The sequence below is a fragment of the Podarcis gaigeae genome (genome assembly GCF_964106915.1).
Source record: "Podarcis gaigeae genome assembly, chromosome: 17".
NCBI classification, from domain to species: Eukaryota; Metazoa; Chordata; class Lepidosauria; order Squamata; family Lacertidae; genus Podarcis; species Podarcis gaigeae.
The window spans coordinates 15,502,697-15,518,601 of record NC_139694.1 but is presented as its reverse complement, the minus strand read 5'-3'; the positions used below and the strand labels follow the sequence as shown (position 1 = coordinate 15,518,601).

The 15,905-nt window shown below is 45.8% G+C and overlaps 1 protein-coding gene across 1 annotated transcript; it reads right to left on the bottom strand.

The window, feature by feature from the left end:
• Nucleotides 1–402: 402 nt before the first annotated feature.
• On the bottom strand, nucleotides 403–10,905 carry SLC46A2 (solute carrier family 46 member 2). The gene is made up of 4 exons (XM_083719372.1): nucleotides 9,645–10,905; nucleotides 5,762–5,845; nucleotides 4,288–4,444; nucleotides 403–1,284 (listed from the first exon to the last, which is right to left on the bottom strand). Exons 1-4 carry the CDS (start codon nucleotides 10,684–10,686, stop codon nucleotides 1,227–1,229), a joined length of 1,341 nt encoding a protein of 446 aa, XP_083575498.1. The 5' UTR covers nucleotides 10,687–10,905; the 3' UTR covers nucleotides 403–1,226.
• Between the last annotated feature and the right edge of the window lie 5,000 nt (nucleotides 10,906–15,905).

The following is a 15,905-nucleotide window of genomic DNA, read 5'->3' as shown; positions in this document are numbered from 1 at the left end:
AGATAAATGGCAATAATCCAAGCTGTAGTGTAAGAGAGGCAGAATCATGGTACCCAGGTGACTTTAGACAAGGGTATAGTGGAGCAAAGCCCTGCTGAGTTGCAGCACAATGTGATAGTCTGTTGGGGGAAAGAGACCATTAGATAGATAGATATATCTTGCCAAAGTGTATATACTCACTCCTGAGTGGAATTGCTGACTGGCTGGTCCAGTCACTGTTAAGAGGATTATAGAACATTGCTTCTATTCCCCTAGCAAGGAAGTGTGAGCAACTGCTCTCCTCCCTCCTTGGATCCTGTTGTAAGGACATCTGTAAGAATGTGAAGTCGCACATTGAAGACATGCACATGAAGAAGCAGCAGTCTGTGGTCCCTTAAACATTCCAACTCATACTATGAAAGCTAACAACAACAACAATTTTATTATTTATACCCCACCCATCTGACTGGGCTGCCCCAGCCACTCAGGGTTCTTTCCAGCAAAATATAAAAACATAATAAAACATCAAACATTTAAAAAACTTCCCTATACTGGGTTGCCTTCAGATTCTTCTAAAAGTTGTGTAGTTCTTTATCTCCTTGACATCTGACAAGAGGGTGTTCCACAGGGAGGGCGCCACTGCTGAGAAACCCCTCTGCCTGGTAACTTCACTTCTGGCCATGAGGGAACCGCCAGAAAGCCCTCAGAGCTGGACCTCAAATGCTACTGCGACTTCAGTGAGATAGACGAATAGAGCTGGAACAGTCATTGGAAGCCATATAGTCTAATCCAATTGCTCAGTGTGGGCAATTGAGAGCTTCTGACCCGCTTGTGTTTGAAGGCCTCTAGTGTGGCATGTTCTGCTCTAGAAAGAGGGTAGCAAGACCCTTGTTGCTTACAGAGGGGAGGACATTTGCTTTCAGAGCTGGAGTGATGTGGACGAGGGAATTGGCATTAGCGATGGCAACCGTTTTGGGTGGAAGGAGAACCATGCTACAGTGTCAATGCCACCTCCTCCTCTGTTGCTGCCAATTGTCTTGCTTGTTGCATCTTGATTTTAACCTGCAGTACCATCTCCTTGAAACGCTATGGAGACCAGTCAGTAGTAGATACTGAACATCTCTCTCCATGCAGGTAATTGCAAGATGCAGGGCAGCTTCCAAGCAGCCCAACTGCTGGGCCCCTCAAGTCATGCTCTTGATCTGTACGTCCGCTTCTGAAATAGGTACAGCCACTTCCTTCTGCTCTCAGTCCGTCAAAATCTCAAGTGAACCAGATGGTGCCTTTTGCTTCCATGCTATAATACTGCAGGGGAGAGAGAAAGAAGCAAAACACAGGGAGGAATTGATGTGTAAAATCAAAGGGATAAGTGTGCCTGTTCTTAATCCCAAGAATAGGATTGAAATGTACCATTTTTCTGTTTGGAAGTCATATCTTTTTTTTAAAAAAAATATTGCCCCAAACCAAAGTAGCATAATCAGTGACCAGATGGCTTATAAAACAGAAAGTATTAGGGAGGAGTGGGACCTGCAACAAGGTCACACTCACATTATACATTTAAAACACATTTAAAACACTAGGATGATACTTTAAACAGACACACTGTAGTTTGTTAAGGGCACTGAGAGTTTTTTTAGGCAACCTCAATTCTCACAGAGCTACGGTTCCCGGAGTGGTTTATCAATCAATCAATCAATCAATCAATCAATCAATCAATCAATCACCAATCAATCCCTCTCCCCAGGGACTGTAGCTTTGCAAAGGGAACTGGACCACCTAACAGCCCTCAGCATTTTTTATTTTGGTACTTCTGCAAACCTTTCCCTTATGCGTGGATGGTGTTCTCCAGCTGACAAGAATCTGCTGCGGAGGATGAGTTTAACATTGGCAAGGTCGGCGGTTCGAATCCCTGCGGCGGGGTGCGCTCCCGTCGTTCGGCCCCAGCGCCTGCCAACCTAGCAGTTCGAAAGCACCCCTGGTGCAAGTAGATAAATAGGGACCGCTTACTAGCGGGAAGGTAAACAGCGTTTCCGTGTGCGGCTCTGGCTCTGGCTCTGGCCAGAGCAGCGATGTCACGCTGGCCACGTGACCCGGAAGTGTCTCCGGACAGCGCTGGCCCCCGGCCTCTTGAGTGAGATGGGCGCACCAACCCCAGAGTCTGGCAAGACTGGCCCGTACGGGCAGGGGTACCTTTACCTTTACCTTTAAAGGTGGCTGAGAAAAGGGTAGCAGGTGTCTCCATCTGCTGGCAGATTGAGAAGTAACACCTTGTATGCAGCCTAGCTGTATGCATGAGCGAGAAACGTCTCCAAGAGGTCACGCATAGGCCGGCTGGCAATAAATAAATGTGTGGGGGATTAATAGATCCTCTAGTGCAACCCTTTGTCAGTACAGAAACTCCACTGCTACAGCATGACTTCTAGGTAACCATGCAACCCATGCTTCAAAAAGAGCTGTTCACTTTTGTGGACTTCCTTGCAAAACTGTACTGTTTTTCGGAAACTGAACGTCCGATGCGGCTTCTGCTTGAGTGCAGGAAGCTCCTGCAGCCAATTGGAAGCTGTGCCTTGGTTTTCAAACGGTTTCAGAAGTCAAATGCACTTCTGGGATGGATTAAGTTCGAGAACCAAGGTACCACTGTACTAGGGAGCTAGTCTGGGACACAAGCTGATGGAGCCTCTGCCAAATTTCAAGTGTAGCCCGCTATATAGGGCAAATGCTTACAATCTGGCAATTTGCCCAGCCATTGCCACCTTGTAAAACTCACAAAGGTGTTTGGCAAAGCAAATACTGCTGCTGCTACTGCCAATAATAATAATAATAATAATACCACATCCATCTGACTGGGTCACCCCAGCCACTCTGGGTGGCTTCCAACAAATAGAAAAACATAATAAAACATAATAAAACATCAAATATTAAAAGCTTCCCCATATAGGGCTGCCTTCACATGTCTTCTAATGGCTGTATAGTTACTTAACTCCTTGACATTTGATGGGAGGGCATTCCACAGGGCGGGCGCCACTACCGAGAAGGCCCTCTGCCTGGTTCCCTGTAAGCTCACTTCTTGCGGGGGGGGGGGGGGAATGGCCAGAAGGCCCTTGGAGCTGGACTTCAGATTCCGGCTGAATGATGGGGGTGGAGGCACTCCTTCAGGTATAAGGGGCCAAGGCTGGGGCTTTAAAGGTCAGCACCAATGCTTTGAATTGTGCTCGGAAACGTACTGGGATCCAATCACAACAGCCTTATAGAGTAGGTTAGTCTGAGAGATAGCAACTGGCCAAAATTTGGCTAGTAAGCTTCATGTCTGAGTGAGGATTTGAACCTGCCCCTCCCCCCAGTCCTCAGCAGCATTTGAAGCAGCTCTCCCCTAAATATGTTTCTTGATGACAACTCACATCAAACCCAACTTGTATGAGACCAATGGCTGGGAATGTTGGGAACTGGAAGGCACCAAGTTTGGGGCAGTTGCTGGAGCACTCTGTGCCCCTCTCAATATCTCATCACTTCTGATAAAAGAATATTTCAAAGAAGACTGGGAACCTTTTCTAGTCTTTATAAAAAATTACTTGCCATACATGGAGGCCACAGCAGGGTTTGAAATGTAAGAAAATAGCCAAACATGTTGCCAAAACATGTAGCCAAAAATAGAAACATGTTGGTGAGGATGGAATTCGATAAGACAGAACCTTAAAACACAATTGTATGCAATTTGCGTTATGAACATTGATGTTGGGCGAGCAGGAAGTCATTAGTTATGTTGAACTGGAATATAATTGTTGAGTAACAAATGTAACTTTCTATATGGAAAAAAAATCACTTCTAAAACAGGCATAACTACCGTATTTTTTGCTCTATAAGACTCACTTTTTCCCTTCTAAAAGGTAAGGGGGAAATGTGTATACATCTTATGGAGCGAATGCAGGCTGCGCAGCTATCACAGAAGCCAGAACAGCAAGAGGGATTGCTGCTTTCACTGCACAGCGATCCCTCTTGCTGTTCTGGCTTCTGAGATTCAGAATATTTTTTTTCTTGTTTTTCCTCCTCCAAAAACTAGGTGCGTCTTGTGGTCTAGTGCATCTTATAGAGCGAAAAATACGGTAATTGTTTTGAAAACAGCAAGCCTACTGAAAGATACCAGTTACACACAGAAACACAGAGCAGACCTAGAATAATAAACAAGAGCTTAAAGTTCAATAAAACTCCTGATCAAATAAAACAGTTTTTAAGAGCCACACACAGATACAAAAACAATCCTCTTGAAAAGGCAGGCTTTCAGAACAGCAGTTTACCTTTTGCCTTGCTTACCTGATAGGGATGAGGCTCAGGCATCCTACACCACATGACAACAGGAAGCAGAACCCACTGAACCACTCCAAGGTGTTTTGGTAGATCTTGTTATAGACAGCTGAGGTCACAACACCTGTGATCACCAGGGAAAGCTGCAGCAAGACAAACACCTTTCCTAGAAACAAGAGTGGAAGTGGAACACAATAAATAACACTCAACAACCACTTTAAACAGCTTTGCTTTTTATTTATCACTTTCCCAGCTTTCTAAATTTTTAAAAGATGGCCAAGGTGGAGATATATCATGCTGAAAGTGAGCTAAAGAGCCCCAGAGTAATTAAGGGCTTTTAAAAATTGCATCTCTTTTGGCTTCTGAAACGTGAGCCGGTAAATAATAAACAGCTTATTTCTGCTACCTGGCAGCAGATGGGAGTTCAGAATTTATTGCAGCCCAAAAAGTGACTGTAAAAGAAACCCGGACACAGTACCGTTATAGATTTGGGGGTGGGGGGCATAAATCCTAAAAAATTGATAAATGGTATTAATTTTAATTAATTGGGGTATGGATGAAAGTACAAACTTCAGAACTGTGCCAGACAAGGAATTCCTGGGCTGGATTATGCAAACCATCCTGGCTGGCCTTGCAAACAGCAGATCTCTTATCACGATAAAAGGAGTCGATGGACCACCTGAGAGTAATCCTTTGACCTGGAGAGACAGGTGTTGCCAAGGTTGTGTGTTTGAGGTGACAGGAAAAGAGAGTTTTTGAACAAGGTGTTCTAGGAAGAAGAGAGAAAAGACTGGGATCCATCTTGGGCAGGTTGGCTGAAGGCTGGCTGCACTGCTGTGGGGGACAAGCCCCTCTTGAAATGACCATGCTGTAAGACCTGAAACCCATCCATTCAGACTGAAGGTGAAAACAGGTGAACAAGGCATTTAAAAAAAAAAAAAGCTACGACAGTCTCCACCATGTCTTAATTCTCCAAAGGAACACAGATCCGGGGTGAGTTCCTGGAACCCCCTGGGAACTTGCTATTGTTTGGGAGAGTGGGGATGGCACCCAACTTTTGTAAAAATACATCTGCTAGTACGTAGTGCTACGTATTAGGGGAGGGGAGAGACTCTCTGTTGGTCAGCAGGCAAGGGATTTTGTAACCCAAGAAAATCTTTAATAAAAGCATTTTTTTTTAAAAAAAGGAACCAAGCCTGGCTTTATCATCTAGTACCATCAGGCAGCTTGCTTAGAGACCTTTCATTAATTCGGTCTGCTCCAAGTTAGATGCCTGCACCATTAAATTAATCAGTCGATCACCTATGTCATGTGAGATGATTATATTTGAAAGAGGGAGGCGAGGGAATCTATCCTTCTTAGATCCACTACACAAAATGATAGAAATGTGACTGTCTTCATAGCCTTATTCTGAACGAAATAAGTAAAAAAATTTTTTTGCATTTAGATGAACAATGCCAAGATGTTCAAAGCAGCAACTTACCATAGGAAGTTCCTTCTATGTGTTTCGACAGCAAAGATCTGATGGTCGGCAAGGGAATGAGGGCAAACAACATCACACCACGGGCTGGAGCAGAAGAGAATGGAAAGGAGAGGGTTCATGTAATCATCAGACCAAACTTCCACTGCCTAGCAGGGGTAAAGGGACCCCTGACCATTAGGTACAGTCGTGGCCGACTCTGGGGTTGCGGCGCTCATCTCACTTTATTAGCCGAGGGAGCTGGCATACAGCTTCCGGGTCATGTGGCCAGCATGACTAAGCCACTTCTGGCGAACCAGAGCAGCACACGGAAACGCTGTTTACCTTCCCGCCACAGCAGTACCTATTTATCTACTTGCACTTTGACGTGCTTTTGAACTGCTAGGTTGGCAGGAGCAGGGACCGAGCAACAGGAGCTCACCCCATCGTGGGGATTCGAACCGCCGACCTTCTGATCGGCAAGTGCTAGGCTCTGTGCTTTAACCCACAGTGCCACCCGCGCCCCTGCAGTTGAAGTAGTGCACGTGTTAAAGCTTAAAAAGCACAAGCTAATAATAATAATAATAATAATAATAATAATAAAATTATTTATACCCCGCCCACCCCGGCCAGAGCTGGGCTCAGGGAGGCTAACACCAATGAAATCACAGTAAAAAACATAAGGGGTGGGACACAAACCAATTTAAAATACAGGTTAAAATGCAATTTAAAATGCAGCCTCATTTTAAAAGTAGTCGATAAATCAAGACCGTAAGGGGAGGGAAAAATAAGGGTCAGACTGCGTCCAAACCAAAGGCCAGGTGGAACAGCTCTGTCTTGCAGGCCCTGCAGAAAGATGTCAAGTCCCACAAGGCCCTAGTCTCTTGTGACAGAGTGTTCCACCAAGTCGGGGCTAGTACTGAAAAGGCCCTGGCCCTAGTTGAAACCAATCTAACCACCTTGTGACCTGGGACCTCCAAAATGTTGTCATTTGTGGATCTTAAGGTCCTCCGCGGGGCATACCAGGAGAGGCAGTCCTGTAGGTACGTGGGTCCTAGGCTGCACAAGCTAGAAGCTAAATAACCCCTGGTTCAGATTCCAGCATGGTGATGAATTAAGGGATCTTCAGGCAGAACATGCCAAGCCTACCCCAAGGCCCATGTGAAATGCTGGGAGAATTGTGCTGGCTTATCCTGCAAAGCCCCTCCTCCTCCTCTGATGCATAAGAAGCTGGACTTCGAATTTTGGAATTGTAAAGTGGAAAGGGACCACGAGGGTCATCTAGTCCAACCCCCTGCAATGCAGGCATCTTTTGCCCAACGTGGGGCTTGGATTTGATTCAGGCACATTCATTTTTTTTGCTTCCCAGATATTTCAGCGCCGGGACCGCTGCCAGAAAAAAAACACGCTCCTGCATGGTGGCAAGCTCCACTTGGAGCTGGTGGGCCCATTTGGGAGTTAAGTGCTGTGATTGTTTACAGCTACATATTCCTGCATCGCAAGGGGTTGGATTAGATGATCCTCAGGGTCCCTTCAACTGTATCATTCTATGATTCTAAGGTGTGATTCACCAGTGGGGAGGGGGTTGGTCCACATAGCCAAATGATCATTTAACTGATAATGTCATCAGATGACAGGCATGCCTGCACGAATAAGCTCTTGCAGGAGCAGCTCTAGTCAGGTAAATGAATGAAATTTAGGAGTGAATTCATTCATTCATTCACTCACGCCTAGTCAGATGGTATTCTTTAAATTATTTTAGGAAGGCCTGCAATGTTTTATCATCATAAGTAAAGGTAAAGGGACCCCTGACCACTAGGTCCAGTCGTGGCCGACTCTGGGGTTGCGGCGCTCATCTCGCTTTATTGGCCAAGGGAGCCAGCGTACAGCTTCCGGGTCATGTGGCCAGCATGACTAAGCCGCTTCTGGCAAAGCAGAGCAGCGCACAGAAACACCGTTTACCTTCCCGCCAGAGCGGTACCTATTTATCTACTTGCACTTTGACGTGCTTTCGAACTGCTAGGTTGGCAGAAGCAGGGACCGAGCAATGGGAGCTCACCCCGTGGCGGGGATTCGAACCGCCGACCTTCTGATCGGCAAGTCCTAGGCTCTGTGGTTTAACCCACAGTGCCACCCACGCCCCTTTATCATTATAGTTAAACTAAAAAGTTGCCTTGTACATTATTATTATTATTATTATTAGTAGTAGTAGTAGTAGTAATAGTAGATGCCCTTCATCTGAAGATCTCAGGGTGGTTTTACAACATAAAAATACAAGATGAAAACACAAAATACATAATAAAAACAGGAACAAAGCCAAAACAAAACAATAACCCCTTCCCCCACCCCGTAGAATAATAGAATTCTGGAGTTGGAAGGATTCTCTGCAATAAAAGCTGAAGATGGCAAGCATCACCTTGTCACTTTTTTTGTTCTCTCATACAAAGGACTGCCTCTTCTTAAGGCAGGGTCAGGGAACCTGTGGCCCTACAGATGTTAATCTGGACTATGCTCCCATCATCCCTGAACACTGCGCACATGTGCATAATCTAAAAAGGAGGTATCATTGCTTTTCCTCACTGGATAGCTCAGTTGGAAGAGCATGAGACTCATGATCTCAGGGACAGGGGTTTGAGCCCCACGTTGGGCAAAAGATTCCTGCATTGCAGGGGGTTGGACTAGATGACCCTTGTGGCCCCTTCCAGCTCTGCGATTCTATGAAAACATTGTATGAACTTTTATACATCTGCCACCAGCTCATTCATTTATTAAAGCCTATTTAATTGTGGCTGCAATCCTGCACACACTTTCCTGAGAGTAAGCCCCACTCAGCAGGACTAACATGCAGAAAATTGTGCTGTAAGATCTCTTCCGTCAGGTAAGTGCTCTGGGAATCTTGCAAACATTAACTTTCTACACACAGTCCCAGCAGGTGTGCAAAAATGGAACAATACAGGTTGTACTGGAACGGGAGAACAAGGAAGCGCCTTTTAGCATTGAGCAATGCTTCTGAGGAAGGTATTAATAGCTTTCTGCCAACGTAGTGCAGAATACCAGAATGAGTGCATGGTTGTGGTTGCTATGTAATACCCTTTGGAAACAGGTTTGGCTCAGCTACACCCACATGTTTTGCTCTGAGATCTTCAGAGAGACATAACAAGCAAGGATATTTTCTGCCACCAAGGCTGACGATGCCCATTATCAGTGCAGCCTGTCACACACGCTACATCACAACTTTCTGCATGCATCAAATGAATGCAACATGTACTCTTTCTCTTTTCCCTTTCCCTTTATATTCTTGTATATTATTATTATTACTTTTTGCTCAATGTCGGCAAAAAGCCGGAGTTTGCTCCCCAACCTGCAATCTGAACTGGGAAACACTTCCGTGTTGTGAACTGTCCTGAGATCTACGGGTATAGGGCGGTATACAAATTTAATAAATAATATGAATATATATTTTATCGCCTTATTCTGCTGCATACGGGAATTAATGCTCTATCTCCTAACAACAGGACAGAATTGGAGGCAGAATCTGGCATCATGACAACCTTAGCTTTAGAGTTACTAGCCCTCGTGATTACTCAAGACATGCTTGGGAGTGTATGGTTAATGCCTGATGGAATCTCGAAAGCAAGAGGGATGGGTGGGCAAGACTGCCAATAGCTGGTGGTGATGCTCTGAGGGCCTGCACAGCTCCTTCGTCAAACCTAGAAGAAGTGTGCAATATACTATTGTGTGAATCTCTAAACCTCAGAACTTGAGGTTTTATCGATGCAGAATTTGACTTGCCTGGTCAGTGCCTAAAGAGGATCCTGCGTGGCTCATGTAAGCCATACTAAGAATTCACAAGGGACATCAGAATAGAAGCACAATAAACCCACTGAGTTAGGATGGCTCTACTCACCAACGTAAAACAGGTACGTCCATCGCACAAAGGCCATGATGAGGATGCCAGCGGAGAAAGACACAATCCCCATCATAATCATGGTGGTGTCTCTGAAAACCCTGGAGAACATAAAAACTCCCAGGAAGCTGGTGATAAAGATCAGATAGCCAGCAGCGTTGGCATAGCCAATATATACTGGCCCCCAGCTCAGGGGCTCCTTCAGGAGAAAAAATGGCAGCACATCCATGGCTCCCACCACAGTTGAGTCATACATTATGGCAGCCACAAAAAGCATGGCAATGATGAGCTTGGAAGGTACCATAGAGGAGCAATTCTTGTGGAAGTGAGGCTCTCTGCCATCATCCTCATCCAGCTTGATGTCCGGATGGTTTGGCTCTGTGGACGCAAGAGGACAAGACCTTGCAGTCTTGGGGACCCTGAGGACAAAGAGGCTGTAGAGGAGACAGAAAGCATATAAGGCAACGCTGCAAGAAACCAGGACTGCGCCGTGGCGGTAGCTGAGGTGGAAGCTGACAAAGAGATGCCCAGAAGCGATGCTCCCCACGAAGCCGGCTATGCCGTAGATGAGCTCGACGACGATGAGGCGAAGCGACCGCCTGCTCTCGGAAGAGCCCTTAGACACCAGAGCCATGACGCTGGCCCAGTATGTGGTGAAGCCTCCAGACAGCCCGTGCAACACAGCAGCCCCATACATCACCTCGATGGGCCACATCTGCAGGATGAGGAGCAGCAGCAGGATCCGGGAGAGCAAATAGCCCAGGAGAGGCACGCAGATGGAGATCTTCCTGCTCTTCAGGTCGCCCAGCTTAGCCAGGCCGTAAGCCGACAGCAGCGGCGTCAAGCCGTCAAGAAGCTTGTAGATGATGAAGAAGTTGGAGATGGCTTTCTGCTGAGAATTCTCGGAGTGAGCTGAGGAGTTGGTCTGGTTGTAGTAGTTCTTCACCACTAGAAGCAGCCCGGTGTCGTAGAAAGAGCTCGCAAGCTGAGCCCCGGCAACAACAGGCTCAATCCAGGTCCTCATCTCCATCCCACCAAGCATGGTCACAAGAAGCTGCTGCTTGTTGATTCCTTTGCTTAGGGCAGAAAAAGAGGCTGGGAGCCAGTTCAAGGTTTCTGATTTTGGTTATAAAAGCAAGACTCCTTATATTAGCTTCAGAGGCAGAGGGCTGTTCAGGAGTCAGGGCAGAGACTGCTTCTACGATATCTCATTCCACACAGACAAACATTCACCTCTCTCTCTCTGTTTGGAGTCCGCCCACACTCTCTTAGTCTTCCTGGTGTGGCTACACTCTCTTACTCTTCCCATGTGAGGTCACATGGCCCTGCCTGGGGAATTTCTCCTTCTCATTTTAGGAAGTGAAAGCAGTTTGGTCAGTTTCTTTTCAGCCAAATAATCAGGGCACTTTCCATGGGTTTAGCCGAGGGGGGGCAGGCAGGGGCCAGCTTCCATCTCCCTAGATCAAGTAAAACAATATAAATACTTAACTGACCAACCACATTGGTTCTCCCCCCCCCCAGTCCTGCCCCCCCCCCGAAATCCTGGTTACAACCATGGCACTTTCTGTGTATGTTTGAGGGCACTGGGTGATAGGGTAGGATCACAAGGCTCTTTGGAAACACACACACACACGGATGAAAAAATAGATAATGACAGCAGCAGATACTTTTCTCTAATAGTTCCCAAAGCAGGCTTGTACCAGCATAGTTGAGAGGCAAGTGAAAGCGACAATTAGACAGAGGGAGAGAAGCAGGTGGAGTGAATATTGTCATTTGTCAAGTCTTTAGCATGAAGACATCCATTAATATTAGGCAGGTTCCTTTGTTGTGTTGTTTTCAACATCTACTGAAAAGTTTTTTGTTTTGCTTAGGCAAGCCTACCCAAATGTATATTTCACACACATTGGGTGTTTTTTTTTTTCAAATTGATGATTTTTTTTTAAAAAAATGCTTTTATTTTTTATCTATGTCATATTAAATTGTTATTGATATTAATGTTGTATTTTTAGTTTTAGATTTTATTATTTATGTGGAGATTGTTTTCCATTTGGATGTGTACCTTTTGATGTTTTACAATTTATTGTTTATGACTTTTATTATGTTGGTAACTATGTGAACCAGGGGTCGGCAACCTAAGGCCCATGGGCCACAAGCGGCCCATATGGGTCATTTAACCAGCCCACGAGTTGCCCCCAAACCGAGCTGCCCACTCAGCGAGTCCCCATGCACTGTGCTAAACAGGCACAGCGCGGCGTGGGGACTCACTTCCGCGGTGTTGGAAATTGCGACTGCGCATACTTAGACACTGAAAATCGCATCTGTGCAGACGCCAGAAATCATGTCTGCGCAGACACCGGAAATCTTGGCTGTGCCACTCACATGCGCACACATCATCTGGCCCATGGAGGGATCTCTGCTGGAGTGAACTAGCCCAGGCGAGTTCACTGCTTTTGAATTATGGTGCTGGAGGAGACTCTTCAGAGTCCCATGGACTGCAAGAAGATCAAACCTCTCCATTCTGAAGGAAATCAGCCCTGGACTGCAAGAAGATCAAACCTGTCGATTCTTAAGGAAATCAGCCCTGAGTGCTCACTAGAAGGACAGATCCTGAAGCTGAGGCTCCAATACTTTGGCCAGCTCATGAGAAGAGAAGACTCCCTGGAAAAGACCTTGATGTTGGGAAAGATGGAGGGCACAAGGAGAAGGGGACGACAGAGGACGAGATGGTTGGACAGTGTTCTTGAAGCTACCAGCATGAGTTTGACTAAACTGCAGGAGGCAGTGGAAGACAGGAGTGCCTGGCGTGCTCTGGTCCACGGGGTCACAAAGAGTTGGACACGACTAAATGATTAAACAACAACAGCCCAGGCGAGGTAAACCTTGCCTCCCCCTGATGTAAACCTTGTCATGTTGTAAGCTGCCTTGAGCATTGTTTTAACTATGGAAAGGCGGCATACAAATAAAATGATGATATTGTATCTACAGTTTGATCATCTTGTATTGACTGGTGTTTTTTTTACGTCTATTGATTTGTCAGAATTTCTGATTGGATATGTTCTGTTATTTTGTGTGTGTGTCTCTTTAGCAGAATAAATAAAACTGTATTAAAAAGAGAGAGTTCGGTTTTGTAATAGAAGTGGCAGGCTTGCATTCCAGAAAAAAACCCTAAATGTTCTCTCAGCCTTCCCATGCTGACGCTTAACCATTTCGGTCATTAAATAAATAAATTGCTTGTTGTCTTATTTATAATAAAAATGACATTTTTTAAAAAGTGCAAATCGCACCAGGTATCAGGGACCTTTCTTGGTGACACCTGTCCATCAGCCTTACAGGGCATTTGGTTTCTGCTACAGTCTTGTGGAGTGGAAAATAATATTTAGACAGAGCACAGGGGTGCATCTTCCAAAATAGCCTCTCTCCTCTAAGATCCTTACATAACTACTTGGCAGGGACCGCTCAGCCCAATCCCTTGGGCTTTCCATAGCAAAGAGCTAACTCTGTTTCCATACCTACTGTGTAGCAAAATAGCCCTCAAGCATCCTCCATGCACATCAGTTGTCTCATTAAAAAGAAGAAGAAGGAAACACTGACCCTTATTTTCCCTCTCTTCTTTTCTGGATCAATAGCTGTCTTTGCTGCACTGTCTGATGACCAATTGCTGCTCTCAGCCCATTTATCTTGTCTGTCCTAGAAGCACCCCCTGCAACCTGGCTCCATAAACACGGGAAAGAACCTCTTGAGTAATGCTGGGGTGAGTGAATTGCACAATGGAGAAGCACCTTTACCAATCAACCTTATTCGGTTTTGCAAACAGGGCAAAGGCGTGGGACTAGAGAGAGAGGCCCTGGCATATATACTTGGGAGACCAGCAATTCCCAAACTGTGTCCAGAGATAAGGATCGCAATGAGCTGTAACATACCTGAAGGATGATTAAAAGCAAACAGAGATGACTGGTGCTTTATCATCTGGGAGGGGTGATTCCAAGAATAGCAAGGAGGCGCTGGGAAGCAGGTCTGTGGTCAAGGTATTACAGGCGAATAGAAGGGGTTTCCTTGTGCAGTTGTAAACACCGCTGCTAGGGACATAGAAAGGTGGCTTTCAAAAGGTCAGACTAACTGAGCACCTGAGCCCAATCCTGCCTGCTCCGACTGGCAGAAGCACTTCAAGGTCTCAAGCAGGGATTTTCCCCAGGGCAACTTGGAAATTCCAGGAATCTGGGAGGACCTTTCCCCCTGCAAGATATATATCAGGCATAGGCAAACTCGGCCCTCCAGATGTTTTGGGACTACAACTCCCATCATCCCTAGCTAACAGGCCAGGATGGTGGGTGTTATGTACTGAAGTTTTCACCCTGAGCCAGCAGGGGGATACTGTAGATAGTTCAGGTACTCATATGCAAATAAGGGATCAAAAGTGACGTTCAGTGATTGGATAGTTACAGAAAGTTGTTACAGTTACGTTGTACTGGAGCTCTATATAAGTAGGCTGGCTGAACCCTTCAGTTCAGTTCTGTTCTGGCCTGTAAATAAACAAGAGCTGATTGAAGAATTGCTGTGTCGTCTGATATGTTCACCCACAACTTAACAATGGGAATTGTAGTCTCAAAACGCCTGGAGGGTCAAGTTTGCCTATGCCTGATAATATACTCTACTGCTGAGCCCTTCTCACACTTAGGGTTGCTGCTTGAGTTCCTCACCTTCTTCAGGGATAGGGAGTTTGTGTACCACCATTGTTGGACTCCAATTTGGAACCATCACACAATAAAGCCACATACAGCAGAAAAAATAGGACTGGTGATGCTAAATTAAGGAAGAATAGACACCCCCCCCCCGGGTTATCACTCTAGGTTTGGGTCACAGGCCTGTTTCTCACCTGGCTAGTGGGGCTTCCCTTGCACTCGTGATTCTCCATAGTGGCGGCAGGGCATCATCCCATTTGCAATAGGCTGGGTTTGTTCTTATCAGCCAAGCTGAGGCTGAGGCCCATGAGCACACTACTAGCTGTAATCACTCAAGCCAGCAAAAAGGCTCTTTTCTGTAAGCAGAAGCTCTTAAACTGATGCAGAGAACAAGCACCTTTACTGGCTGAGAGGGAAACTGGGCAGGCGCCAGTATTTCCCAAACTTCTGATAGGGTTACTCTGAATCACAGGCATGCTTTGTGCTTAAAGAGGTTGACTTGCAGAGGGTGTGGCAGAAGAATGGCCTAACGTCAGAGGAGTCTCCCATTTTTTCCTCTGTGTGTCACTCCTAGTTGGAAGGAGGCAAATCTAGAACAGTGACTCATGCAGAGACAAGCAGGGGTGCAGGGGGTTACCAATTCTGCTGTGTCCCTGTATAAATGCTCCAACTTCAGTCAAAGCAGACAGGTTAGCATTATTATTGCCCAGCAGACTTTGAGAAGACACAGGGCTGGTAAGAGCAGTGACTCATGCAGATACTCAATGGGCAGCTCCTCTGTGGGTTGAGGACACTGGGCTCACACTGACCACTAAATTGCTTTAGTGGTCACTAATTGCTTTAGTGGGCACTGACCACTAAATTGCTTTAGTTTTTCAAAAACTGTCTGCTAACCACCTATGAAACGCAAAAAAAGAGAATTGGCGATATATGAGAAAACAAATTGTCATCTAGCACATTAGCGGTTTTCCCGCCACAATTTGGGAGGGGAGCTGCTGCTTCAGTCAGGACTTGATGCTATGAGACCAATTGTATAATTGAGGAATTGCTTAAATTGTGCCCTAGGTGGCATTGCAGCACATGCATCCATCTGAAATCCCTGATTCAAACTTGTGTATCCTACAAGAGCAGTTCCCCTCTTAAACGTTCCAGTTGGAAAATTGTATTTTCTTTGACCTATTGTTGCATCAGTATATGGGTCATCAAAAGAAGCTGCCCTCGCAGGGATGTTATGGACACTTAGAAACGAGAAATGAAAGCTTTTTGGCTTGGCCTCACAGTATGTGAGAGAGGAAGGGAAAGCGAGGCCTTCTTTTTCCATGCTCCTAAATCTTAAGTGAAAAACAGGAACCAAAGAAGTCCAATGTGACATAATGGAGCTTACTCCAGAGTAAGTACATCTGGACTGCAGCCTAACGCCAAGGAAATAGGTTAGTCACAACTAATTTATATCCCAGAGCTTTTCATGGAACAGTAGCATGATTTACCTTTGCTGGCATAGTAAAGGTAAAAAGGTAAAGGACTTCTGGACGGTTATGTCCAGTCAAAGCAGACTATGGGGTTGCGGCGCACATCTCACTTT